Raw genomic sequence first — 27,350 nt, 5'->3', positions numbered from 1 at the left:
GAATATTAGTCCCATCATGATGCTGGAGGAGTTGAGGGGGGCGGGGCCCAAGGGGGGAGGAGGTGGGAGTGCGAGGCTGCTTCAGAAGAGGAAGATGGAGTGAAAGTGAGATGCCTGAGAGGTGGTTTTGCTGGTTCGACAACTACAGTATCACAGTAAATAGAGAGGTCAGCATCTTCTGTGTGTGCGTGCGTGTGTGTGTGTGTGTGTGTGTGTGTGTGTGTGTGTGTGTGTGTGTGTGCACATGCTTGAGATTGCACTTTTGAGAGTGAGTATGTGTGAAAGTGAGGGAGAGGGAGTGAGCGTGACAGAGAGGCGTGAGGAGGAGACAAAGCGAGATTGCATGTTTGTTTCTCAGTAGCTTTGCACAAAATCACACTTCACTTGTTCTTGTTTAATGATTGTTTCATTACGTTTATTGCAATTTAGATTTTTCAGCAGATAAAAACAGAAGTGAACTCAACTAACAGATACATACATTATCTATTGTATTGTATATATTGAGAGTATTGGTTAGTATTGTGTGTTGTGACATTGCATCTCAACTCACTCTGAGGCGATCAGTTGAACTGCGTTGACCTTTTACAGTTGACCACTTTTAATGGGATGCACACAATTAAATCCCCTGGATGAAAAATGGTTATAATTATCATTATGCTGACATAGTATGCTAAAAAATCATGAAGAAGCTTAAAAGAAAAACAGATTTCTGTGGGAATCAGCCGGCTGGTTTGTGAGATAAGAGCACTGAAATGGGATTGTTAAACCGTATGTTTGCAGCCACCTGCCCTGTGTTTCCATGTATTGAACAGTCCCAGAGAGCCTCACTTTTAATTACGCCTAATCAATGCTGTGAGTATACGTCATTACACAGCAAAAAGCTTTATGGTATACACCACAAAAATAATAAAGTCCAACCCGAAAACATCATTACGAGGCTAATTATCTAATACTGCAAATACAGATTTCAGTAGTATGATGAACACAAATAAAAAGGCTACTCACTCAGTTTGCATCATAGTCAACACTCAGACACACACAGTGAGACAGATGTGTGTGAAATGCAAAAATATTAAAAAGTGACTGTTTTGCCTGCTATGTGGCCTGCATAGCTGCTTTACTTAAACCTGACTTGTAATTGTTTGGTAAATACAGCTCCTGAAAACACATTTCTAATGAAAGATAAGGTAACCGTTTGAAATACATTGATTGTAAAGTCACACAGTATAGTACTCTATAACTATAGAAAACTAGTGTATCAAAGCCTTTTATTCTAAAAACATGCATGTCAAGGGATATGTCTTACAAAAAACTCTAAGAAGGGAATCTACAGGAAAATACTGGCTTATTTGGATTGTTGCAACAGTTTCTGTGACTATCAAGATTGAACAAACATCAAATAGAGTGCATGACTTTAAAGGTGTCTTGGCATTTCCATGTAAACGTCAGAATTTGGATATGAGAGGTGTCTTTGAAAGCTGCTGCTAGATCTCATGTTTAAATTCTTTGTTATAAAACTACTATTAAGAGGCTTAAAAAGGTTGGTGGGATCCGTTTTCAAACGGCAGTGAGAGGCGAGGGGGCAAAGTCTGGGTTTTGGAAGGTGAAGTCCTGGAAGTCCTCCTGGTTGATGGCTGCTAGTACATCGGGGTCAGAGGGAGTGAGCACTGACGGAGCTGCTGTGAAGAACTGGTCAAAGTTTTCTCCTTTCTTCCCACCCTGATGAAGAAGAGGAGAAGATAAGCACGCTCACATTTGTGATTAATACTGATTGTACACACACCCTCATCTTCCTCCTGAAAAAGATATTAGAGAGGCCAAATTATTAAAAGACTCCACCTACGTATCTCTCTTTCTCACCCACACCATCGTTCTCTCTCCGAGGAGCTCTCTACCACACCTACTGTATGCAGAAAGTTGCTCACGTCTCCTTTCCTGCTCCTTGACAGCCGTTCTGCTGGATGATATGAATCTCATTTGGCTAATGGGCCTGGCCTCTAACCCCTGAGCATACTCAGCTCACTCAAAGCCCACCCCACCATTGGCCAGCAGGGACGCAAACTAGAGTGTAGCAGGCTAATGATGACACACATTTGCATATGGGAGGTGTAGGTAGGACCCCAAGGTCAGAAGGGTCCTGTCTGTTATGACTGGACTGTCTGCTCCTGAGCGCTCAAAGCCCTTCTCTAGGAACAGGCAGAGGTGATGAAAGAGAGAAAAAAAGAGGGGAATAAGGGGAAAGGGGGGAAGGGACAGGGCCATTTCAACAGAGATAAGAAGAGGGGATGACATGGCCAAGACAATGAGGACGGCTGAGAGAGGATGCATGCAGGAAAATGAGGGAAAGCGTGGGAGTTTGAGAGAGAGGAGACAGATGGGAGATACTGAAAGCTTCAACTCCCTAAAAGTGTCCTCGGAGAGACAGAGATAGAAATGAAGGGTAAAGAGTGGGAGGATGGTGGAGAGAAAGAAAGAAAGAGAGAGAGAAAGAAAGAAAGAAAGCAAGCAGGAAAGCAAGCAGGAAAGAAAGAAAGAAAGAAAGAAAGGAAGAGAGAAAGAGAGAAAGAAAGGAAGACTGACAGTTCTTGGTTGGAATGGCGGTGTGATCTCCAGTCTCTCCAGACGGTCCCAGTCGAGCCAGCGGAAGAACGCATGCTCCCTGATTTCTCTCTCTGCGTCCAGTCCTCCGCCCAGACGCTTGGACGGGTGCTTGGTCAGGAGCTGAGGGAGAAAAAAGGAGAATGAAAGTGGAAAAAGGAAAGACAAATACTGTGGTTATCATGGAATATAGCGAGTTATATCTGCTCTGCTTTCTTTAGTCAACAATTTGCATAATTTATTTTAAGTGTTACATTATTAAATTAATTAATTTATATTAAATATATATTTTTTAATAATCGATGCATTTATATAAATTGTGTCTAGAACTATTTGCTCTCTTTCTGAGAATTGAAAGACTAGCGCCATACGGCTGTCCTAGGTAAGAAGCCGCAGCCTGTTAGCTTAGCTTAGCATTAACGCTGGCAACAGGGGGAAGAAGCTAGCCTGGCACTGTATAAAAAGGTAACCAAACATGAACATGTAAAACCCCCTAATTTACATTTTACATATTGTTTGCTTAATCCAGACAAAACCCAAAGTGCAAAAAACTACAAAATCTATGAAGTATTAAAGGATGTGCGGGAGTATTTCAAGGCAACAAGACTTCAAGTAGTCTGCAACAAGCTAAAAAGTAGTCTGGCAAACAAAAAACCCTCTTTAAAAGGACATATTAAACAAACAAAAGTGTTCCTTAGTGATCTTTAGAGATGCTTAAAGAAGGATTTTGCTACTTCAGACAAAGCCAGGCTGTATTTATGCCAAACTAATGGCTCTAGCTTCATATTCAACAAACCTTTAGGAGCATGGTATCAATCTTTTCATCTACAGACAACACATCAAAAAGTGTATTTCCCTAAAGGCTTGAACTATGAATCAGTCAACCATTTGCATGGCCACTTGCTGTTTTTATTTTAATAAAGTTTTCAGAATAACATATGCATTTATACTTAATTGTCTGTGTGTTAAAATGAGATGAGTACAAAGAATGGTAACTCACTCCCTTGCAGATAGCGACAGCTTCACGAGTGAGACTTTTCGGGTATATGACGCTTTGTTCCATGATGGACTGAAACAGCTCCTCCTCATCTATACCATCAAAGGGTGGCTGGAAGGAAAAGATGGGGAGAGAAGAAGAGAGAGAGAGAAAAACCATGAGGACCTGCGAGCAAATTGAAAGCAAATACATTGAAATGAAAGTTCTCTTGAAAGTCTTTTGAAGTGATTACAAAGGAAAGCACTGGAGGCGTAAGTGTCTGTGCACACGGCTCTATTGTCAGGATTAAGATGAGTGTTACCTGTCCTGCCAGCATTTCATACAGCAGTACTCCAAAAGACCACCAGTCCACTGCTTTATCATAGGGCTGATATGCCACAATCTGCAAAGGATGGAGAGAACAGGAGAGGAGATAAAGGGGAAGAATGGCAGTGCAGAGATAAGGAAGTAGAAAGAGGACGGGGAGAGTGAGAGAAAGCGCAGTTGTGGAAGTCGGCTGCTCGGATGATATGCAGCTATCAGAGACAGCCGCAGTAACATAAGCAGAGAGAGAGGAAAGTCTGGCATTAGGGGGGGTACATGTAGCAATGAGCTCAGAAATAATCGTGTTTGTCTGCACGTGTGTGTTGGTGTGTTTGTTTGTTTGTTTCACTGGTGTGGGTGCGGGGGGGGTGTACGAGGGAACAATTTCCAGCCCCTAGGGAAATGTATTGTATCTCTTCCAAAATGGCAGATGCAGGAGAATCAATGGGTGTTTACATAAGAGAGTCAATACCCAGAGGTACAATAGAAAGGTTTACAACATCAAAGACGTGCACAACAGTCACATCTTGTCTTTTTGAGTCACTTTACTATACATATATAAACCAAGCATGCTGGATATCTCCTCTCTTTCTCTGATTTGTATTTGTTTACTTCATTTAACGCACACACACATATTTCAAACAATCTGTAAGGCAAACATTAGAAAGCACGCAGGCCTGATATTTTGCATTTCAAAAGGTTGTTAACTAAACCACCTCCGACTGTTTTCTATTAAAAATGTGCATGATCATCAGCAAAATCCTTTTAAAATGAGTTCAGTGGTTTGCAATTCTCTCGGGGAGCTAATCAACTTAAGTCAATTGCGGTAAAAGAAAGGGGGAAAACTGGTAAGCCAAGGTCTCTCCAAGGACAATCGTGAATTTGTGAACAAGCACACATCATGCTAATTGAATCATGTGAAGCTAATTATTCAAAAATGCAGACAAGGTCAGCAAGGACGGAGGAGACGAGAGGAGCTGCAGCGAAGCAACTCTCAGCGAGGCAAAACAGGTCAAGAAAATGAAACAGGGACGACGGGGTTAAAAGAGGGATCTAAGGAGCAAAAAAAGGATGTTCAGGAGTTAGTCTGGACCATGACGTGAGAGCGGGGGTACCTCAGGGGCGATGTAGTCTGGGGTGCCGCAGAACGTCTGCGTGGTGTCGCCCTGGAACATGCCCTCCCTGCACATCCCGAAGTCAGCTATCTTTATGTGGCCCTCGCTGTCAAGCAGAACATTATCCAGCTTGAGATCCCTGAGGAAGGAGGAGACAGACCACACAGGTAGGAATCATGTTGATAGATAACATTTTAGTCATTAGCTACAAAAGACACGATCAATCTGTGTTACGCCTGTGTGACAGTGGCAGGGCCAAACCAGGCCGTGTTAGATGAGCAGTGCTCTCTCTACCTGTAGATGATGCCTTTGCTGTGGAGGAAGAACAGGCCGACCGCTATCTCGCCTGCATAAAACCTGGAGGCGGAAGAGAGGGAGAAGGGTCTTACTACTGGTTGCTTTATCTTGCCGAAAATTGGCCAAGGTTTTCCTGCGGAAGGGAGCTCAAGAGGGTGATGAAAGAGAGAGAAACCAAATAAATGAAAGGCTGGAAGATGAAGAAAGAGAGTTGAAAACAGGATTGATCAAAGATTATTGATTAGATGAACAGCCTAGGGTTGGGAGCATGTAGATGAAAAGATTTGTGGGAGGAGAAAATCAGGGGGAAGGAAAAAGGCTGGTACTTGGGTTGACGATTTTTTACGAGTCATCAGTTGTAATGAACAAAGCGTAGCGACGAGTGTGTATGTGAGGGAACATTGGAGGGTAAAAGAAAGGCCGAAATGGAGCCGGAGATGAGATGAAGAACGTGATTAAAGGTGAAAGAAAGGAGCTTTGTTTCTACATACGCTGCGTGAGGCTCTTTGAACTTCCCGACTATCTGAATGTGAAACATCAGATCTCCTCCGTCGACGTATTCCATCACATAATACAGACGGTCCTGCAGAAACAAAACACACACACGCTTATACACACTCTCCATATATAATCCCCTCTTGTCCAAATTAAAAAGCAATCTTTTAAAACCTCCTCCAGGACCAGGGACCTTGTTAAAGAAAGCAAACTAATTATTTAATTTAATAATCAACATTCTCAAGCAGCCTTTGCAGAAGAAACTCCTGGGAGGATTACGCAGCAAATGTCAGGCAGGTTTATGGACAATCTAATGATGTGGATCATTTAGGACCTCGTATGTCTTTCCACACACACAGACCTACACACACCTCAGTCTGGAAGGCGCAGTACAGCGATGTGAGGAAGTGAGGGCGGGTGGAAAGCGCCAGAACCCTCCTCTCCACCATGGCGCTCTCCGTGTCTTCGTCCTGGAAGAGAACGTCTTTCTTCAACACTTTCACGGCGAACAGACGCTCGCTGCCTCGCTCCTCTGCCAGCAGCACCTGCACAAAGAGGAGAGGAAGTGACGCTAAGAACCAAGACTCTTGAAGCAGAAACAGCACGTCTTTCGCCTGCTTGGGTCTGTAAATAAACACAGAGCTTATTTATAGACAACACTACACCCGCTGTGTGCTAAAAAAACATTTAAGAATTCCAAATCCCCTTTTTTAAGATTCCCCACCCTTAGCAGTTAAGTACTGTACTGCCTGTACAGAACATTTTTTAGGTCATTGTGTTATGAGTGACATGTTGCTCTACTTAGGAAAAAACTAGTTCTGCTGTTTTAATAAAGATGATGTGCTTTTGCAATACTTTGAGCTTGAAATGTATGATTCTGCTCGGCAAGAAATTGTATAAAGTGCTGGTTATTAAAATACGCACTTACTAGAAAGTAAAATAGTAGAAGAGAAAAAAGACACGTTATCATGTGTGCTTGCTTTGGCATGTTCAATACTGTGCAAAAAAAAAAAGCTGCTCTATGCCAGAAGATTTCAAGACATGTCAATGTTATGAAAGAAAAAGCGAAGTGGCTCTCGTGTTTTTACCAGACATTCAAAACATATTCATCTCCGATTTTCTCCCTTCTTTTAAATTGGCTGCTCGCGGGTTGCTCTGAGATCTAATGATACTATACTTGTCTACAACGAGAGCCCCATGATCCGGGTTTCACTGTGGTCCAAGGAAAGATATGGTCAAGGGCACTGGACAAATATTGACAACAACACTCTCGTGGGGTGTAAGGACCTCATTAAACTTTCAAATAGTGATGAGAAGTAGAGAAAATTACCATGGTGTCATTTTTCGGAAATGAATGTGACTACACACTGTTGCTTTTGAAGAAGAATATGTGTGTGTGTGTGTGTGTGTGTGTGTGTGTGTGTCACTAATAAACTGCCAGTCAAGAGAAATCCTGTCGTCCTCTGTGATCTTGTTTCCTGCTCTTCCCCGCTCTCTCAAACTTACTCGCATAAAAATAGGACTCGTCACACTTCTGAATATTACAAGTCTTACTAACACAATCGCATGTCCTTTTTCCTCTTCTTGTTATCCCACTTCCTCTTGGTCATTGTGTCACTTTCCGCAGCACAGTAATCCTCCCACTTCCTCTCTATCTGCGTCTCACTATCCCTCACTCAGCAGCCCCGGGGTCTGTCTCTCCTTTTCTTGGGTCGTTTTTTTTCTCCCTCACATCTTACGTAAGTCGAGTCTATTTCTCATGTCCTCTGTAGACTCTCCTCTGACAGTTACGAAACAGCACAGGGGGATTTCAGAGGAAGTGGAAGGACTCAAAGCTCCTCTCTCTTCATTATGCCTCATCTACTGGGGAATTAAAGAGAACATGAAGAGCACAGGCTCCTTGAACATGGACACCTCCAGGAAGCCTGTGTGGCATGTAGGATGCCAGCCAGCTCCAGCTCACGACTGCTGACAGAACAAAAGAAGCTAAGGGTTAAATTAATCATTTGGCAGAAGTGAGAGAGACAATGAGCATGTTAGTGAGAACCTTTTTCTTCTCCAAAGACAGACATTCCTCCCGGGAGCTGCTCTGTGAAATGCCAGCTGAAGGTCAAGTCCATCAATAGAAGAAATGATTTAAAGCCAGCAATAATCTTTGTTGATTTCAGCATGATCGACCTCTTTGAAGTCACCTATAGCTGTTGGGTCAGAGGATTGTGGGTAGATAAGAGGACAGTGTGTCATGGCTGCTGTGTTTACCTTGCCAAAGCTGCCTTTTCCCAGCACCATGAGGAAGTTGAAGTCCAGGATGCCCACTTGGACTTTGGCAGGGCCGGGGGCGTGGACGGGGGGGCCGGATGGGACAGAGGCCGGGGACAGGGCCACAGGGAACGTCTCAGACAGCGAAGGGGGGAGGGCATGAGGCAGAGAGGGTAGTATGCCGTCTGGCTGAGGCTCCTGGAGGATCACAGGGAGAGAGTGCAGACATGAATGGTTGGAAGCAGTCCAGCACAAAGAAAGAACGTACAAACTACCCCCAAGTTTAGCATCACGGTACGGCAGGACAACCCTGCACCCTGGTGGAGGCCGAGGGGAACAGGGAGGGGAGTGGACCCTATATAATTTATTATCTAATTATCTAGCTTTAACTACAGGCATACATCTTACAGGGTTTTTTTCTCACATAGAATAAAGAGGGAGAGTTCAAGATCCTGACCCAGTGGCAGCTGTTGTTTATTATATCGAGCAAATTAGAAGATGATGAATGGTAATGATAAAGACATAAACAGCTGCTGCCCTCTGTTGAATACAGTAATAATATGTCTTGTACATCTTGGTCAATATGGGAGACCAAGGGATTTTGTACGCTTTTTTGTCCGTCCTGGGGTAAGCCTCCTACCTGGAGGTCTGGGTCTGGCACTGGGATGTTATAGTACTCTCCTTCATCTTCGGCCAGCAGTTTGAACCAGCCGCTGATGGGACGCCTGAAGATCTCACTCACTCCGAATGACAGCGCTCCCATGAAATCGTTCCTAGACGTGCGGTCCCAGTCCCACACCTCCACAGACAGACGCCTGTCCCACTGGGTACCGCGCACTGAGCTGGAGACAAACACAACAACTCTAAATCACTGGGGAGGGCTGTGTAAGCAACACACCAATGCACAAAGACACAGATTGTTTTTCTAATTTGTTTACCTTCATGACTTCTTGGCAATTTCCAAATATCTCATTTTCACAGCACACAAGAATCATGCCAAGGTAAAGAGAGTTAAATCAGTGATGCTAAATAAGGAGCATACACTCAGGCACCATCAACCTTACATTCAACACTCCGACCTGTGTCTTTACGTGTCCTTTGTTTGACTCAGTACGTCTTATTTATAGGACATTTTATTTGATCTAAATCACGTTGTGTCCCAGACTTGTGTATGTTTTCCACCTTAAATTAAAGTTGGCAAGGACTCACAAGGTGAAACTCTCATTCCAGATGGGATTGAGTGTTGAGCGGATGGTCTTTGTCTTCTGTTTGCTGTGGCTCTTCGGGTCTGGAATCAATTTCAGTTTAACATACGGGTCTGACAGGCCGTTCGGATCCATGGGCATCAGGTTACGAGCCTCCCGCACTGAAGACAAAAGTAGAATAATGGAAAAGCACGAACAGAGAAATCCTTCATTGTCTGTGTAATCCTACTATTTGTTTTAAAATGATCCAGCTGGTCCTCTCACCTGTGACGAAGACATCCTCCTTCTCTCCTCTCACAGTCAGGTGGATCCTCCCCCTCTGCTCTGTGTGGTCTTCACCACAGAGACTGGGAACACTGGCCTCACACCGCCGATGGACGTTCATGTCACAACCTCAAGGACAAGCAAACAAGAATAAACAAACAGATGCAGGGAAAACTGAAATTAGGCACATATTAATAAGACCAGAATGATGTTTCTTGTTATCACACTGTCAAATAAAGGTGAAACATCTTTATTTTTATATATTTTATACATGCATATACATCTTGTTTTTGTTACTGTGGAAGATTAGATGTTGCCCTGACTAGTATTCAATTTCCTTGACATTAACTCTAACCATTACTGCTGCATCTAGCACTACATGCCTAACAACCTCCATCGTAAAACACTTAAACAGTTGTATTTGCATACTTAACTATAGTTAGATACAATTGATAAAACTGTCATGAGTTACCTGTATTTACATGGTCTACACCCATAATCTCGTTTATTTAAGCATGAAGCATTGAAAAAAGGGACACACAGCTAACCTGCCTCTTTCTCACAGTAGCAAATAAAAAGCTTTAATAATGGTCTAATTTGATATCATTTGCTTCAAGGGCACAACAGCAGTTGTGAGAGAGGGTCTATCTCGTAGCCAGGCAGACTCTCTTCTTGGAGTCTCCAGTGGCTGCAAATCCCCTCATCTAATTTTCTGCAGGAAAGTGAATAAGCATATTTCCCCAAACTACCCGAAACATAAACTTAACAAAGTCAACTCCACATTGCGGAGGCTAATTTAGTCAAGACCAGCTTTATTTCCCCAGCTGGGAGGCTACGAGTAACAAGAATGTGCCTGTGTGAACTTATTCTTATCCCCACAACATAAATACAAGAATGCTCGGATTCATGGCGCTGTGACGTGTGGCGAAACTCACTGTTACATTTCATTCCCTGGTGTATCAAGCCATACAGCAGCGAGCCACAGTGGTCGCAGAAGGTGGGACTGGAGTAAGTCTGGACCTTAAATGTGTGTTGACTTGCCAGATCCTGCAACACAACAGAAACAATCTGCATTGAGAACACGCACACAAACACATATACACACTGCATGACCAGATACTGCAAACACACACACATTTACACACATGCATGCACGGGTATGATAAGTGGAGAGATGTTGAGTGGGGTATTCATGGACGAGCCAATTAGATTTCTCCACTGGGAGAAGACATATAAATGATAGTGCATCTAGGCAAGGCTGCGTGCGTGCGTGTGAGTGAGTGAGTGAGTGAGTGTGTGTGTGTGTGTGTGTGTGTGTGTGTGTGTGTGTGTGTGTGTGTGTGTGTGTGTGTACACTGTGCAGAGAGGGATGAATCATTTTTATCTCTCCACAGCTCATCAGACCCCACCACCACCACCCTCTCCACACACCACCTTCTCCCAAACAGTTTTCCCTCTGAGCAGCTATTTAAAATCACCATCACCCCGTTTCTCCTCTGCGTGTGAGCGCTGCATGCTCTCATCCTCGAACACACATACACACAGTCACACACATGGTCCCCTTGACCTCATTTCTAAGTATATTTGGCTGGCAGAAAAGAAAAGGCAAATCTCCCTGAAATCCTCAAAATGCCACAGAGAGGAAGACTGAGCAGTCTTTTGCTCTCCCTTTCTCTAATTCCCCCTCTTACCAGCCCCTCCGCCTTTATCTCCCCCACTCTCTATCTCCAACTCGCTGCATCTCTGAAGCCTTGCAAGATGACATGACATGAGTCACAGATGGGACAAGGCTGTGCGATTTGAAGGATGCATGGATTGACGGGTGAGTCACGCACACGTGTTCCTGTCACTGAGTGGATGGTTAAATGTGATGATGACGGGCTAAATCATGAATAAAGTGCAAAAAAAAGGATGTAAGCGGAAAAGGAAAGTCATATATTTTCTGGCACATCTGCTTACATCTGGTTGTGGGCCCGCCACAGAGCCGGGGCAAGTGAAGGTCACTAATTCGTGACATCTTTTGTGGACCACAAAACTGCAAACTAGGGGAAAACACAGAGCAAAATATCTCTACTATAGAAGCAGTCACACTGAAAACATTATCTGAGAAGATTTAATACCATGGAAAGAGACAATAACACTGGATTTATTTTATTTATCTCTACCTTGACATTGGAATCCCTGTTTGCCGATGCCCCTGAGTGAAAAAAGAACATTGATTAAGACTCAAACACAATCTTCCCTTCTCCTCTTTAAGGTGAAATATTTTGCTTCTCAGACTGTCTGCCAGCCCGGATTAAGCTGCCAAGACAGGGACAGAGGTAATGCAGTTGAATTGTTCCATTCTGTATTAAGACCAACAGACATGCAAGCACAGGTTGAGAACAAAGTCTTTCTCATCAAAAAAACTAAATTTGATAAACAAGTAATTATGTTTGAAGTTTAGGTCTAGGCCACACTGCGGACCAGGTCAAGTGGTGTCAATCAATATCTCACACACACACAAACACACACAAACACGCACACACACTGCTCTTGTTTCCAGAACTGCGGTGTTGGCTAGTTTCCAGTGTCTCCTTAGAGCTTTAATTGAATAATTAAAGCCATTGATTGACTAAAGAGTCCACTCAGCGGCTTTCCTGCTGTGAATCCAGTTTTGATTAGCAGGCAGAAGAACAAGCTCCTTCACAATCATACTGGAGAGGCCCAGGGGTTCATAGGAAACTGACCATAATTCCTGATCTAAAATCAGTTCAACATCTGCCTAGTAGTAACAATTATAGACGGGGTGGCAGAGGGTAATCTGATCCTTGATCAGAAGTCTCCGTCTGCAGCAGTCTGCTTTTTGACCAGCAGAGAGCATTAGAGAGCCAGGTATGGATGTGGAGAGAATCAACAGCTTAGCTTGCTAACCATATATCACAAGGAATTCAATGCATATTAAATGTAATGATGCATTGAAAAACCCATAAAATTAAATATAATAGTTGCTATTAAAAAACAACAACATAAAAATCCTATAAAACCAACCAGAATATTAAAAAACTGGAAAACGAAATGTTTAATGAAAAGGTGCAAATAAAGACAAATTAAAATCCACCTTATAAAGCAGAGAAAAACCTGGACCTTGTCTTTGTAAAAGGCCTTTCCCAGATATTTTATGTCGGTGCATATCATTAATGCTAAGTTAAATTAAGCTGTTTTAGTTACAGGTATTGTTATTGCTGCTCCACTGGCACACTGTCCTGGCTTACTGGGTTATTTTAATCCATATAAAGAGTCATTGTTCATTTTAGTGTTTGCACCACCACATGCTTTTCCTACAATGACAAGTCAAAAATGCCTGCTGTGAAAGAGGCCTGTCAGCTGTCTACAGTATATAGTCTTAAGTACACCTTGCCTTAAGAGATTTTTGGTGTAGGGTTTAATGTTTTCTAATTATGACCCTGAGAAGAGCCGGACTCCAAACACACATTGGATTAAACACCAGTGTCACTTTTTTCCATTGAGGACTATATCAATTAATTCATACTGAGAGGAACTATACAAGAGACAACCCATTCAATTTTAGAGACTGACTTAATAAACTAGATATTTACATTTCAAAATTAGAACTACCTTTAATTAGTCTTTAATTAATCCACCAATCTCCCCAGGGTCTGTGTCACACAGGGTGAGAGCTGCTGCTCTGACATCCTGCGTGAACGAGAAGTTCTCCCTTAAACTGAGCGCTACGACGTGCAAGCCAGTTGGAGAAATGTTCTGAAAGCTACCCAGAGGCTGTTGGCATAAGCACAGCCCTGCATCCAACATACACTCCCACCATATGTTCAAAAACACAAGCACATACACGCCACGAACACACACACACACACACACACACACACACACACACACACACACACACACACACACACACACACGCACGCACGCACGCACGCACGCACGCACGCACGCACGCACGCACACACACACACACACACACACACACACACACACACACACACACACACACACACACACACACACACACACACACACAATATACTCGAGTACTAATTGTCAGAATATGTTATCATCTGCATTCAGCTATAAATACGTTGCTGATTAAATGGGATACAAAGAATCCCTGTCCTGTAATCATTGTGTACTTTTTATGAGCAAAGCATAACTTTTTTCAGCCTTGTGACAATTCAACCATCCTATTTTCTATTTCTGTCACGATTTCTCCCATCATTACCACATGCTTTATATCGCGTAAGAAGCAAATTACTTTTTAAACCCACAAAGGAGCACTAAATCATTCAGTTTATCTGAAAAATAGAAAATCAACACATTTGAAGATAAGCTGTTTTCACTGAACAGTGATGAGTGTAGGCTCCAGCAGTTTATAAAATATTTACTGATCTAGCCGTACCTTGAGCAACCACAACAACTAATTACTACTTCCATATAAACACTTTAAAATGCCTACACTGCAAAACAAATATAATTGTGAAGTAGTTCTGTTATTTCCCGAGTTCATTTTATTGCTTCTTAAAAATCTGCACTCTTACAGCACTTTGGAGCATTTCTGAATGCAAAACATTGAAATCATTTTTATATAAAGCAATTATTTTTTCATGGATTCCAAATTCAAGGTGTATCCACTGTTTTATGCATGGCAGTTCAGTTTATTCTAAACAAAGAGTACTACTCAGCCTTTGAAAAAGTTTAATAAGGTTTAGGTGGCCCTGGAAGAGCTTTCCAAAGACTAAAATATAATGCTAATGGTGGTGGTACCATGGTGGTACCATGGGTGCTGATGAGCACATGAAGCCAAAAGGGTTCATCTTCCAGGTACAGAAAACCCTGACCTTCTGACGATCTTATGCATATTCTTAAACCCTGCACACCGGAGGCTGAGTCTCGGCTCATTTATGACCAGAGGAAGGGAATAACTCTGGATCCCACTGTTAGAACCTTTAGATGAGGGCTTTACAAGTGTTCATACTCGGAAGTTGACTAAACATCAAATAAAACATCATATATACAGACTTTTATTTAGCAATGAAAGTCAATATGTCCCGTTGACATCATGTGATAGACCTCAAAGTAGTAATTTAACAGTTTGGCCATAACAAAAATTGGCTACTAAGCCAGGCTCTGTTCCTGGATGGCTTGGACAGGACCCAATGAAAGAAGAAACTGAGATGCTTTATGGGAATGTATCGAGCGTTGTTCATATATTACAGAGTAAAAGTCAGAATATCTTATTGAGTTATGACTATTCTTGTTGTATTCTGTACCTTGTGATTCCCACAACTTTATTGAAGTGATACATCAAAGAGGGCCCCGCAGGATCTGAATAATTCCTACTTTACTGCTGCCTGTGAGTGTGTTTGTATATTTTTGCATACTGCTACTCTGTGTGCAGGCATTCATACTGAGAAGGAAAGCTCTTTCCTAATTAAAGTTGTACTTGTGTGTATATATATATATGCCTGACTCCTGTGTTGTGTAGGCTGCAGTGTGGAGATGAGGTTATGTATAGGTTCAGGTCACTGTGGCTTAACAGTGTAGGATGTTTCTCCAGCATGCAGCTGGATCTGGTGAAAGAGAAAAAGTGCCAGGAAAGTCAGAGTCAGAAGGAGTAGTGGGATTCCTGAGGAGGCGGCTTATCAACGGCCAGGTCGCTCTCTGTGTAAATGTGTGTGTGGGTGTGAATTTGTGTGTGTGTTACCAGATGAAGTCGGTGCAGTGGCTGCAGAAGGTGGGCTGTTTGAAGAAGCGGGCCGTGAACTGGTGGTCTTTCACCTCCACAATCCTCTTATGTTTGAGCGCTCCCTTCCTCTGGAACACAGGCACTCTTGGTGGAGGGGAGAGGGGCGAGGGCAGCGGGGGGGTCGCCGATGTAGGGGAGGCCAGCGCCAACGGAGAGAGGGATGGGGAAGGGGAGACCGGGGTCGACATGATGCCTGGAGGGTACGGTGGAAAAAAAGGAGAGAAGGAGGGAGAGGGGGAGAATGCTTGATGAGTGTCAGTAAGGAAGGTTCAGAGTTGTACAGGCGAAATACCTTGAACATCGGAGAGGGAGGAGTGGAGGAAGCAAGGACAGGGAGGAGGAGCGGGAGGAAAGTGAGATGGGTCATAGAGTTGTATTAATGGCACATGGGACAGAGCAAGCAGTGAAGGAGTGACGTGAAGGAGAGAAAGATCGAGAACCGACCGGAAGTGCAGAATAAGATCGAGAGAGCTCAGGGAAAGCGGCAGGAGTCAGAGGGACGGAGGAAAAAAGAGGTGTAATGATGGAGGCATGGAGGTTAATTCACCAACGGACACAGAGCTCTCCTAAGAGACTCCGAGACGCTAAACGATTAGAGCGGCTCGCTGTGTGTCCCACATACCACCTGTCCATAACTACCTCTCCCTCTCGCTGTACCCCCTATATCTTCATCCCCCTGGCAGCTATGACTACCCACCCCACCCTCTAGTCATCATGTTAACTGTACCTCCTGTTGCCATGTCAACAACACCCCCACCACCTGCTCCAATAATAGAGATGAATCCCATCCCAATTCCTGCCTGGCCTTGTTAGCAATTAGTCCCATTTCTGAAATAAAGTTCGGACTAGAATAACATGTGAATGTCTATAGGGGATATGATACGCTGGGAAAAAGTGCACAACGGCAACTATTAGCTGGAGATACTGTGGTGCAAGAGTTGCATGCTACTAAATGATAAATGAAACACCAACAGTTTTAATGAATAAATAAAAAAGCCCATAGCAAAAAATACACCCATGCCATGATGAAAGGATGGTGTTTCAGCAGAGAAGTAGAAGCCAATCAATCAAAAGGGTGAAAGAGGAGAATGGTACAAAAATATGAAGTGCTCAAAAATTTGCAAAATGACTAGAAGAAAAATATTTTCTGAAAATGAGCACATATGGTGAAGATAACAAAGACACAATACCTGGAGATTTGTGGTGGCTTTAGAGGAAAGGCAGCTTCCTTCTCTTCCTCTCTCCCTTTCTTCTCCTCACTTCAAAAGAAATGCTAAGGTGTCCCACCTGTTGCTGGTCACCTCAAAAAAAGAGAAATACAGGAAAGAAAATACCCAGAAAGCAGTACTTTGGCTACAAGAAAGAAATCAACCAGGGAAAAAAAGAAAACAGAAAAGAAAATCCTGTTACAACAAAAAGCGAAAGCAACAAGCGTGTCAGGAGATTCGAGCTCTCTAGGAACCAAAGATAGAAGAGTGAAGTGATATATATCCGTTAACCCAGAGGCAGGGTGAGGAGGAGGACGAGATAGAGAGGTGGTATTCTCTTTCCAAGATTGATTCTGTTTAACTAAGAAGAGGACAAGAGATGGAGAGAGTAAGAAAAAGAGAGGGAGAGAGAGAGAGGAGAAAGAGAGATAGAAAGAGAGAGAGAAGAAAGATTGAGGGGAACAGGCAGCGATTCATTTTGAAATCTGGGTTACTTCTCTCAGGAGAGGGTAGGGAGTTAGAGGAAGGAGGACGGATGACAGAAGCTGCCATTTTGCCACCACCAATACAGTATGGACACAGGAGCGCCAACTGTCTCTCACTTCCTCTAGTGCCAGACGGGAGGGAGGAAAAGAAGAGAGAGAGAGAGAGAGAGAGAGAGAGAGAGAGAGAGAGAGAGAGAGAGAGAGAGAGAGTATCCAGTCTGGCAGAAAAGAGCAGAAAGCTTCAGAGGTCGAGAGTCAGAGAAATCTCTAATTAAGCACAGCTAAAACGTGAATTAATTGGTTAAAAGTCATGGAGTTTGCAGCAGATCCAGATGACTGAAGGATCAACAGGCCTGTGAAATAAGCAACCCTGTTAATCTTTTCTGCAACAGTAAGTTTAACAGTGTGTTCACCGCATCTGAAGTTTGTTCTGATATCACAGCAAGTGGTGACATGATAACACTGATCCACTGTGCACTGAAACCAGGTCAGCTAAGCCTGATGGGAAGAGTAGTTTCCAAGAGAGAGGGGATGTTTGTCCATGGATGATACTCACACAAACACAAACCTACACCTACAAACACATACTGGACGACAACATGTGTTGACATTTTGGGAGATACACTCACTATATTTATTATTTGCAGAGAATAATTCCATACTCATGTTGGTAGCTGAAATGTGTCGCGATGACCAGAAGTTGGTTAGCTTATCAATCGGCTATAGGCTGGCTTGATCTGAATTGGGTAAAAAATGTCTACCATCATCTCTAAAGCTCACAGATTTACATGTTATGGTGTTATTTTTTATTCTTGTAAAATGTTAAAAGTGTAAAAACAACAATTTGCTATTTTTCAGCTCAGTTTTATGCCACACTATGTATTGGCCAGGACCAGTTGCCAGGCAACCGTCAGAGACCTAGACTACCATAAAGTGTAAATAAGTGAGATTTAGTTTTGTTTGTAGGTAGATTTTTGTATTTCTTTTTTACCTTCTAGACAGAGCCAGAGTAGCTATTTGTAGGCCATGGTAATCTTACCAGCCAGCAGCTTCATGTTTACCGTACAGACTTCAACATGACATCATCTGTTCATCGAACTCATACTGTAGAAGGCGAAAATAAGCATTTCCCAAAATGTCAAACTATCTCTTTAATTGTCAAACTCAATGGCTTCTTCCCTTGTGGACACGCGTATTGCCCCAAATGGTAGCTAAGCTCCCATAAAAGCACTGTGTGGACAAATGTTTATCCCCACAATGTCAGTATTACAAGGAGGCGACACGCTCACAGCCACATAATTAATCACACTGCATGTGTGCACGTGATCTATGGGCATCTCGGGAGAAGAGAGCAGCAGGCGGGAGCAGGGATGCAGGCATGCGGAGGACGAAGGGTGGATTGGAGTGGGACGCAGAGACTGAGAGAGGGAGCGAAGGGTTGAAGGTCTAATTAATGGAAATGTAGGTTATTAGTCTCCTGATGAGGACACTGGCAGAGAATTAATTAACAATTATAATTAGCAAGATTGTTAGAGAGCAAAATGGTGTCAGCCAGCAAGATAAGAATGAGCTAGCATAACAGAGTGTGTGTGTGTGTGTGTGTGTGTGTGTATTGGACACTGTCATTATTACTGTATGTTAAAACAGCTGTGTGAACATGCCCTATCTGACAATGATATGTCATTTCAGCATAAGTGATGCGGAACAAGCAGCTGATTGGAAAGGATAAGGGGCTTTTACCATCACCAGACTTTTCTAGAACGAAAATAAGTGTCATCAATTTCAGACTAATAAGACTGCCATCACTCTTATCTTGGTTGAGACGTGTTTTTGTTCTGTTGTCACAAATAAATGAGGCAGATCTCCTCACAGTGAGAAAGAGAAAGAGAGAGGGGGGGTTCCTAGAAATAAGAGTTTGTAGACCTCGCATTCCTTAGCAATCAGTGCATTGATAAACGAAGCACACACACAGCACACAATGCTTCCCTCCCTTGCGTTGTGATGAGTAAGCACTTGTGGCTCTAAAGTGTCTGTATCAGTGTGCATTTGCCATAAAAGCGAGCTAGTGTGCGGAGCCAATGATACATTAAGGCTGTAAACTACGAAGATGTACACACACAGCAGAATGAAAACCACACAGATGCAGCCCGCAAGATTAACAGCAGAAGTAAAACCCTATAAAACAGAGAACGGAGCTGAGATAAAAGGAAATATATGGATGACAACAGGGGAAAAGGGAAAACAAGGATGAATCAATGCACATGGCACCACTTTAACACTACAATCTGTCTCTTTACAAGAATCACTATTAACAGACAGTATTCTGATCAGGAGCACCTTTCATATACCCCAGCCCCCGCTCTTTCCTCTCTCAGTCTACAGATGGCTATTTTATTATTTCTGACCATGGCTTAATGAAACAGAAGATTCTCCTCCGATGGAATCTTTTTGGGGGAGCAATCAGCACTTCACCGATTACATGCATCCATTATCACCTAACGAGTGCTCACTCGCATCGAGCAGCGGCTTCAACCTGGCTTTCTCCTCCAATGAAATGAAGGTAATTTGACTTGCCTAACTGTTGTGTGTGGAATGAGGGGAGAAGTGGTAATCATATCTGCCTGTTACATTTGTCTCTTCAAAACCAATTAGCTCAGTTAGCTTACACTGGTTTTCTATTGCTGTGTGCTTATATTTGCCTCTTTAATGAAGCGCGATCTGCTGTATTTTTGGAAGAGCGCAACAAACCCAGTCAGATGAGACACTTGGCAAGCTTATCAACATGGCCTACACACTCTCAGAGCTGAAGCAAACAAGCCTGCTCTCCAAATGTATTTGACTGCTGACCTTCCTCTCATTGCAAACACATACTGCTAAAATGGAAAACTATACAGACAAGTGAGGGACAGTCTTGTGCACTTAATCAAATCAGATAAAATAATGGATTTTGGCTAGAGGATGGCTCAGGAGGGACATCCTCTCATCTAGGAGCATCTCAAGCCGGAGAATCATCTCATGCACTTCAGTTCAGTGTCAGGCATTATGTTAATGCCTGTGAGTCAATAACCTATTAGACACTTTCCCTGTGTTCTTTAAGTACCACCACCTGTGTTGAATGTGTGCAGCCTGCTGAATGACTATCAGTTGTTATCACTAGTATTGTAATGGTTTAGACAAACGGCATCACCTGCACCTCGAGAAATTACTATCTTCTTTAATGTTGCTTCAATATAGTGCTTCCTTTCATCATCGCTCCAGACTGTGGTTGGTTATAAATTGTACATTGTGTGGAGGAAAATGTCTGTCATATTTTGTTATTAATATGATCCAGTTTTGGCCTTTTTACCAGGAAACTTTTTTGACAAACTGGAGTGTACACCATAGCAACACATGAGCAAATAATAGTCTAATTACGCATCAAGCGCGAGACCTGTGTTTCTGGCCCTCCTGATTCGTTTTAGTACAATATCTGTTTCTGTCTCCGCTATCTCCTGAGGGAAATATCTCTTTAACAGCTAAATGCTCCAACAGCATTTGTTTTGTTTTGTAATTATTTATTTGACTTGTTCGAAATAAATGTATCAATCAATCAATCAAAACAGCTGCAACATTCGTAGAGCTTTGCAGGCCGTAAAAAAACCAAATAGCTGAAGGACACTTAAACGCTCAATAGAGCTGAGGGGATCTCAGGGTTGGCTGAAGATTCTCATTGGGTTCAGGTGATCAACTTTTTATATAAAACGCATTGATTAACGCTGCTTGATAAGTTATCAATATTTCATGATTTTGCATATTTTACCCAAAATAAAAGCCTTGTTTGGCAGATCCCATGTCTATCGAGGGCTAAGCCTGGAGTATGATTAGTTCAGGACCAGGTCACGACAATAGATCTTCAACTGACATGAACAAAACAGTGATGTGTGCTAACATGTGTTACCATTCACAGTATGTTCAAAAATACTGACAAGAACTCAAAGCCTCAGCTGTAGGATGCAAAACCTGTGTTACTGCTGCAGGCAGGAAGACAGGGCTGTGAACTGAATGTGTTCAGGGGGAACAACGAAAGCAGGAGGGCCGGAGATTCAGGGTAAAAGGGGCAAATAGATAATGAGGCGAGGGGAGAACAAGGTAAAGTCTGAGGATATATTAAACTTCATCCCAGTTATCCAGGATGAATTCCCTTTGGGTCAGTGTCATTACACATGCCTGTAGGTACGCCCACACACACACACACACACACACACACACACACACACACACACACACACACACACACACACACACACACACACACACACACACACACACACACACACACACACACACACACACACACACACACACACACACACACACACACACACACACACACACACACACACACACACACACACACACACACACACACACACACACACACACACTGGCAAACAAGGATGTGGTATAAATAAATGGTGTCCTACACAGTAGATGTGGTGGTAATGTTTGTCCAAACATGCTGGCCACAGCACACAGTAAACTTGTGTCCTTTTGATGTTACCTCTTCATCTCAATGACACAAAGCTTCAATATGACATACAAATAAAGTAGTACCTACATTGGAGCTAAACTGATTTGTCCAATAACTGTTCAGTTAACTCATAAAGTGTATTAGCAATAGACAATAGATTATCTATTTCAACTTTTTAAGCAACATTTCCAAACTTTCTCTGGCTCCAGGTGTTGTAATGTGTTTGTGCTTTCCTTTGGACTGTTGCTTAGGCACCTTGGGTTTTAGGGACTTGTTATTGGGATGTTTTCAATATTTTGTCATGTTATTGAAACAAAACAAATCAATAAAATATTCATATTGATGATGACAATTATTCTAAGATACATCCCTAGTCTACATCATCTTTTGATAATTAACTAAAATATTTGATGTAACTCTTTGCTGGGGCACGATGAACCACATGAGCATTGTGTACAATGAGTACAACAAAAGGCAATACAAGCTGCTTCAGTGTGTATAATGACTTGAGTTTAAACATCTGCGAGATCCTGGTGAACCAAAGTAAGGGTATGAATTCGCATTAATTGGGTATTTGCATTATTGTGTAAACATACTGTTCATTACAACTACTCAAACAGCCTCATATTGTACAGCTGCTTCTGCAGGGAATAATACAAAGCATGCCAACATGCTAGCAGACACACATGCAACAGAAACCAAAGACATGTTTGTGCACATGATCTCTCACACATGAACACACAGTGAGGTAGCTGTAGGTCAGTTAGCTCATTTGTCCCTCGTCGTGGTCCAGTGTGGCGCGTGTGAAAATGGCGGAAGCCAGAGATTGGCTTTGTAGCTGAGGGAAAAAGCACGAGATGAAAGGGTGCTTCTTGGGTATTTTTTTTCTTTAACTTCAGAGATCAAGCCGATGGGTTGTAGAACCCTGCGGCGCTGCACACATGATGAAAGGGAAACAGCTCTCCCCTTCCACATGTACTGCACGTGTGAGAGCAGTGTGTGCAGGTGTACATTAATATAGATTTCTAACTACTCGGTATATTTCTTAAACATAAGAATTACATGTAAGGAAAACAGCACAGTCAGGAAAAGAGAACCGAAAGGAACAATAGAGAAATTATCAATACAAATGCGGTAGAGAGTGAAATCCACAAGGACAACAGAATGATTTTAAGGAAGGGATAACCAGAGATACAGTAGAGCCGAGAATAAATGAAATAACAGAGTCAGTCAGGGGAAATAGAATTGAAAGAAAATCAAAACAGAGAGACGAAGGGGAACCTGTTATTGGCAGACTGCTGAGAGAGATGGAGGGTGAGAGGTGTGCAAGAGCATAAGGGCCACTGCACTGCATAGCAAGAGACAGTGCTAGTGTCGCTAGAGAGAGACAGAATGAGATAGAGAGAGACAAAGGCATAAAGAGAGTGAAAGAAAGTGTTAAGCCCTGCACCACAGACATGCGTTACAAATCCCCAGGGACCCGGTGGCAGATCAGTACAGGATCAATCTGCTGCACCTCAGCAGGACCTCACCTCACACTCCCACACACACCACTCGTGTGTTAGTGTGTTACTGTACTGTGTGTGTGTGTGTGTGTGTGTGTGTGTGTGTGTGTGTGTGTGTGTGTGTGTGTGTGTGTGTGTGTGACCATGAAGAAGTGATTGAAGACCGGGAGGTGCTGTAGCAAGAGGTGAAGAAAGATGGAGGGGAAAACAATGGAGCAGGTGGGGAGTTGAACAGAGATAGATAGCTGTGTTGGGTGCAGATATTAATCAACTGACCAATCCAGACCATGCTTTTTTTTACAACTTTCATATAAAACGCATCATTGAGTAGCATTCACTAAATATAATGTACATATAATCAAATGAAAGTCTTTTCCTGTATTCTATAATTCATAAAAAAGCTCTAAAGCAAATACATCACTGCTGGCATCTAACCGTTCCCAACACTAAGATAAATGATCGTATGATTGATAGGAACTCCCGCGTGGGAGATCAAAGATCAGTTTATCTCCTCCACTATCCCATCACAGCCATTAGAGAGAAAGCATAACACTGACCTCAGATCAGTGTGTGGGGACCTTGATCCAACTGCCTGTAACTCAATCTTATTAGAGCGTTAAGTCATTACTGCATGTACACACAGAGGCCTCACAATGCAATTAGCCATTAGCCCATCCCGCTGACAAAGCATGGCTAATTAGCAGATCGCAGGCGCATCGGGAGCAGAGCAAAACATATTTAATATCCCCATCAACACTCTTGAAGAATATCATATGTCATGTACTGTTTAGATGTTTTGTCATGCTTGGTTGAGGAGCATTTTTTAAAGAACCTAGTCGTATTTGTGAAGATATGTATAACTAGCTTTGAAACAGATTAAAGATGTTCCACGAAGGACGATGAAAGTTTAAACTATTTAGATTCAGTTTGTTTTTTCTGTTTTTGACATCCAATTGGATCTATTCCTTACGACACCACAAGAAAAAACAATAACCTAAAAGGCTATTATGAAAACATTATTCAACACGGGTCAATGGATGAATTCCAGAAAAGCTGCATCAGGGTCAGGACTGTTTGAAATGCTGTTCTGATCAGCAGAAACACATCTGTTTGTTGTGGTTCTACAGAGCTGGTCAGACGGCTCGGACTCGGCCGCTGTTAGTTGAGGTTGAGAGTTGATGCAGAGTTTTAGGTGTGTTGCTCTCTTTGAGGGGAAAGCAGTGGATTATGTTAGGTCAGCTCTGGCCAGATCAAAGCAAAAGTCTGACAAGAACCGAGAAACCTCTGAGAAATATATGCAAGCAAGCATGCACATACACACACAGAATACAGCGCACACACAATTTGGCAGAGGACTGCCGGTCAGAATGCCAAAGAAACTACTCTTTGTAGCTCTCCGTAAATTTACTTCGAAGGAGTTCTGACTGGGTAATAGCTTGTATGGAAAATACTATCACAAGAGAAAAACACACACGGCACAAATTCAATCTCAAAGCCCCTTATTTATAATCGCATTTGTGACAAAAGAAATGGAAGGAAACACAGCACCACTGGCATTAATTAAAGAGAATCATATTTTATGAAGCAATTCTCAGGAAGTAAGTGCAGCACTGACCCTCCAGCCCCACCCCAGACAGACAATGTCAAATAAACTAACACATTTAAATGAGGGCATTAGACCAGACCAGTCTGGGCTAGGAGCAACATCACCCTACTAGCAACCCGCCTTAGCAACCCGTAAGTAGGCCTATAGTGTTGGCGAGGTTGCTAGAGCAGAACTGGGCCTTGCACAATGCTGAAAACACACACACACACACACACACTCACACTGGTTTCTGTGGGTATATGTGCCCTGTCACTGCGGAAGGATAAGCTTTTCATGGTGCAACATGCAAACCCTAGACCTGGTGAGTGCAACGTGTGGCACTCCTGTGTTTCCTTGATATAATTCATGGCCGAATCAGCCAATGAAGACCCTGTTTGAATTCTGGAGCACCACACGTATTGCCTCCCAGGTAACGGGCCAAAAGAGAGGGGAGGAGCTTGAGGCTGCACCAGAATCTCTTACAAACTCAGGCACTAGTCTCGCCTGGAGCACACTGCACTAGGCTGGACTGGACTGTTCAATACACACAATTTGACCAGACAGTAAATCTGATGAATCAAAGCAGATTTGGGGAACAAGGTCAATGAAAAGAGGGGCAAGTCAGCAAAATAAAAAGAGATTGAACCTGACTGCTCTAAACAGGAATTGATGGATCAGAACAGGCAGGATGGTGAAAAGCAGAGTGCAGGACTATAAAGCAAACTCAATAGACAAAAAGCTTGAAACCAGCATAACACAGAATCTACTCAACTTATTCCGATAACCAAATCTGTGAACCAGATCTTCCACAAAAGACTCCATTTTTAAGAAATTAGAGAAGCTACAGTTTGTGTGTGGCGTGCTTTGTGTGTGAAACCACACATGTTCCTGTGTGGGATGATCGGACTACTTGAGGCAATGCTGCAGCTTAGTGAGGGCTAGAGGAAGATGAGGATCATTGGCTGAGTGATGTGCGCATTGTGTGTTAAATATGCATGCACAGCAAAGTGTGTGTTAGTGTTTTCAGAAAAATAGAGGGAGAGGAAAGCAGAGCGCTACAGAATCATGCTGCAGTGGGCTTTTACAAAGGATTGATGCACATGCTATACACATACAGTAAATGGCATGTACCCTTTCGACATAAAAAGGAACATTAAGTACGAGAAAAACACACGTAAAGACACAAGTCTGTCCTGACTGGTTTGAGGCTATCAGTGATATGAAGCTTTTGGAATTACATGCAGGGCAGCACAAGCTGATGATTTAAGGATTAGGGTGATCAACATGATATCAAGACTTTATCATAGACACTTCAAGCCAAACCAGTCCAGTCTAGATCAGCATAGACAGCATACTCTTCACCACCATGCTGCCCCTCAGCACTCTTACAAAGGGAGTGTTTGAATATTTCACCTTACACCGATTAAGCTCAGGACTGAGCAGAGGGGAGCATAGCAGATCTTTGACCAGTGCTTTGGGGAAAGTGAAGGACATTATGCTATATTACCCAGCAGGCACCAGGTGGTGGCGGTGCAGAGGACACCATGGCAACACCATGAAAATGCCATGGCAACACCATAGCAACTGTGGCCTCATTTGCTCGCTGGTGGTGTGGTACAGCCCAGACTTGCTACAGTGGCATGGTCGTCAGATACACACTTCAGTCACATCAGTAATAGTAACATTGTTCATTAATTATTTCATCAATCAATTAATTGATCATCATCAACAATCAGTCAAAAGGAGCAAGAACACAGTATCTACTGGTCTCTGTTTTTTGCTAAGTGAGAGACGGACAGGGGAATGAGCTGATTTTAAAAAAAAGTGACGAAAGAGAAAAAGCGAAAGGTCGATGGTCGGGTTAATTAACAAAGAGATGTGATCACCATATGATAAAACTTTAAAAAGAGAGGTGAAAGATGTTGAGAGCTTGTTAATGAAAACCAGGAGGATGAACTGCAGAGGAAAGCAGCAGAAAGCAAGAGACAGGAAACTGTGTGAGAGAAACATACTTATGTGTAAAAGCAGCGAGTGCCAAAAAGTGATGTTAGGTAGTACGAGAGGAGTGACAGACTAATAGCTATAGTAGATACAGATGAATAGAGTTTAGACATTTTTACTTGTCTTTTTTGTCACAGGCACTAATGTCTTCACAGTCATATAGGAGGAATCGAAATTCAAAAATGATTTCAGTGTCTAGAATCGCTACAAAGCTAAAACATTTAAAACTATTTCATCTAACACTTCCTCCAAATATACCAAACTTAACTAATATATATATATACACCTGTATGTATATATATGTATATATTTATTTGTACATATATATTTCTTTATAGATAAATGATAGAATTCAAATGATAATTTCATACAATAAAATATCTCAGTTAAATCACAGTATAACATGGTACATTCTCAAAAACATAGTATATTTTAATATATTATTTTTTCTCAGCATAAAATAAATAAATAAAACAAAAATAAATAAGCCAGAGGGTTTTTAAGAGTCACTTCTGTTCATGCAGTCACAGACTTAAGTATTAGCGCCTCAGTAGAAATAAAAAATGCTCAATGACATACCAGGTTAAAGCCCTGTTGATTGATTGAAAATGGCTGCTCTACTACACAGAAAGCAGTCGAACAGTTGCCGTGGTTTCCACAGTTGGTGGTGCAGAGTGAGCGAAAGTACTACCTCACTGAAAGGTGGCTGCCCTGGGTCCTAAGCATTTGCTACAATTGAACTACACAACCCTCCCACCA

General features: G+C 42.5%; 2 protein-coding genes across 2 annotated transcripts in view; both read right to left on the bottom strand.

Annotated features, from left to right (window-relative positions):
- isoc2 (isochorismatase domain containing 2) overlaps positions 1-27,350 on the bottom strand; it is a 136,994-nt gene that overhangs the window by 108,292 nt on the left and 1,352 nt on the right. The window lies entirely within an intron of this gene.
- Positions 423-16,856, bottom strand: prkcg (protein kinase C, gamma). Its single transcript, XM_034103527.2, has 17 exons — positions 16,488-16,856; positions 15,256-15,490; positions 11,699-11,730; positions 11,493-11,575; positions 10,469-10,580; positions 9,534-9,662; positions 9,274-9,430; positions 8,705-8,906; positions 8,065-8,262; positions 6,177-6,350; positions 5,802-5,893; positions 5,308-5,370; positions 5,014-5,152; positions 3,897-3,977; positions 3,599-3,706; positions 2,581-2,721; positions 423-1,719 (listed from the first exon to the last, which is right to left on the bottom strand). The coding sequence occupies exons 2-17, from the start codon at positions 15,483-15,485 to the stop codon at positions 1,558-1,560; spliced, it is 2,103 nt and encodes a 700-aa protein (XP_033959418.1). The 5' UTR covers positions 15,486-15,490; positions 16,488-16,856; the 3' UTR covers positions 423-1,557.

The sequence above is a fragment of the Pseudochaenichthys georgianus genome, chromosome 16 (genome assembly GCF_902827115.2).
Source record: "Pseudochaenichthys georgianus chromosome 16, fPseGeo1.2, whole genome shotgun sequence".
NCBI classification, from domain to species: Eukaryota; Metazoa; Chordata; class Actinopteri; order Perciformes; family Channichthyidae; genus Pseudochaenichthys; species Pseudochaenichthys georgianus.
The sequence above is the reverse complement of the archived record's forward strand: the minus strand, read 5'-3'. Positions and strand labels throughout refer to the sequence as shown.

Excerpts from the sequence above, each read along its gene's own strand:
- prkcg (XM_034103527.2), bottom strand. The coding sequence starts at position 15,485 with ATGTCGACCCCGGTCTCCCCTTCCCCATCCCTCTCTCCGTTGGCGCTG. Across the intron at positions 9,663-10,468 it reads CCAGGGAATGAAATGTAACA|GTTGTGACATGAACGTCCAT; the intron begins GTGAGTTTCGCC and ends CTTGTCCTTGAG. Across the intron at positions 6,351-8,064 it reads GAAAAGGCAGCTTTGGCAAG|GTGCTGCTGGCAGAGGAGCG; the intron begins GTAAACACAGCA and ends CTCTTTGTGCAG.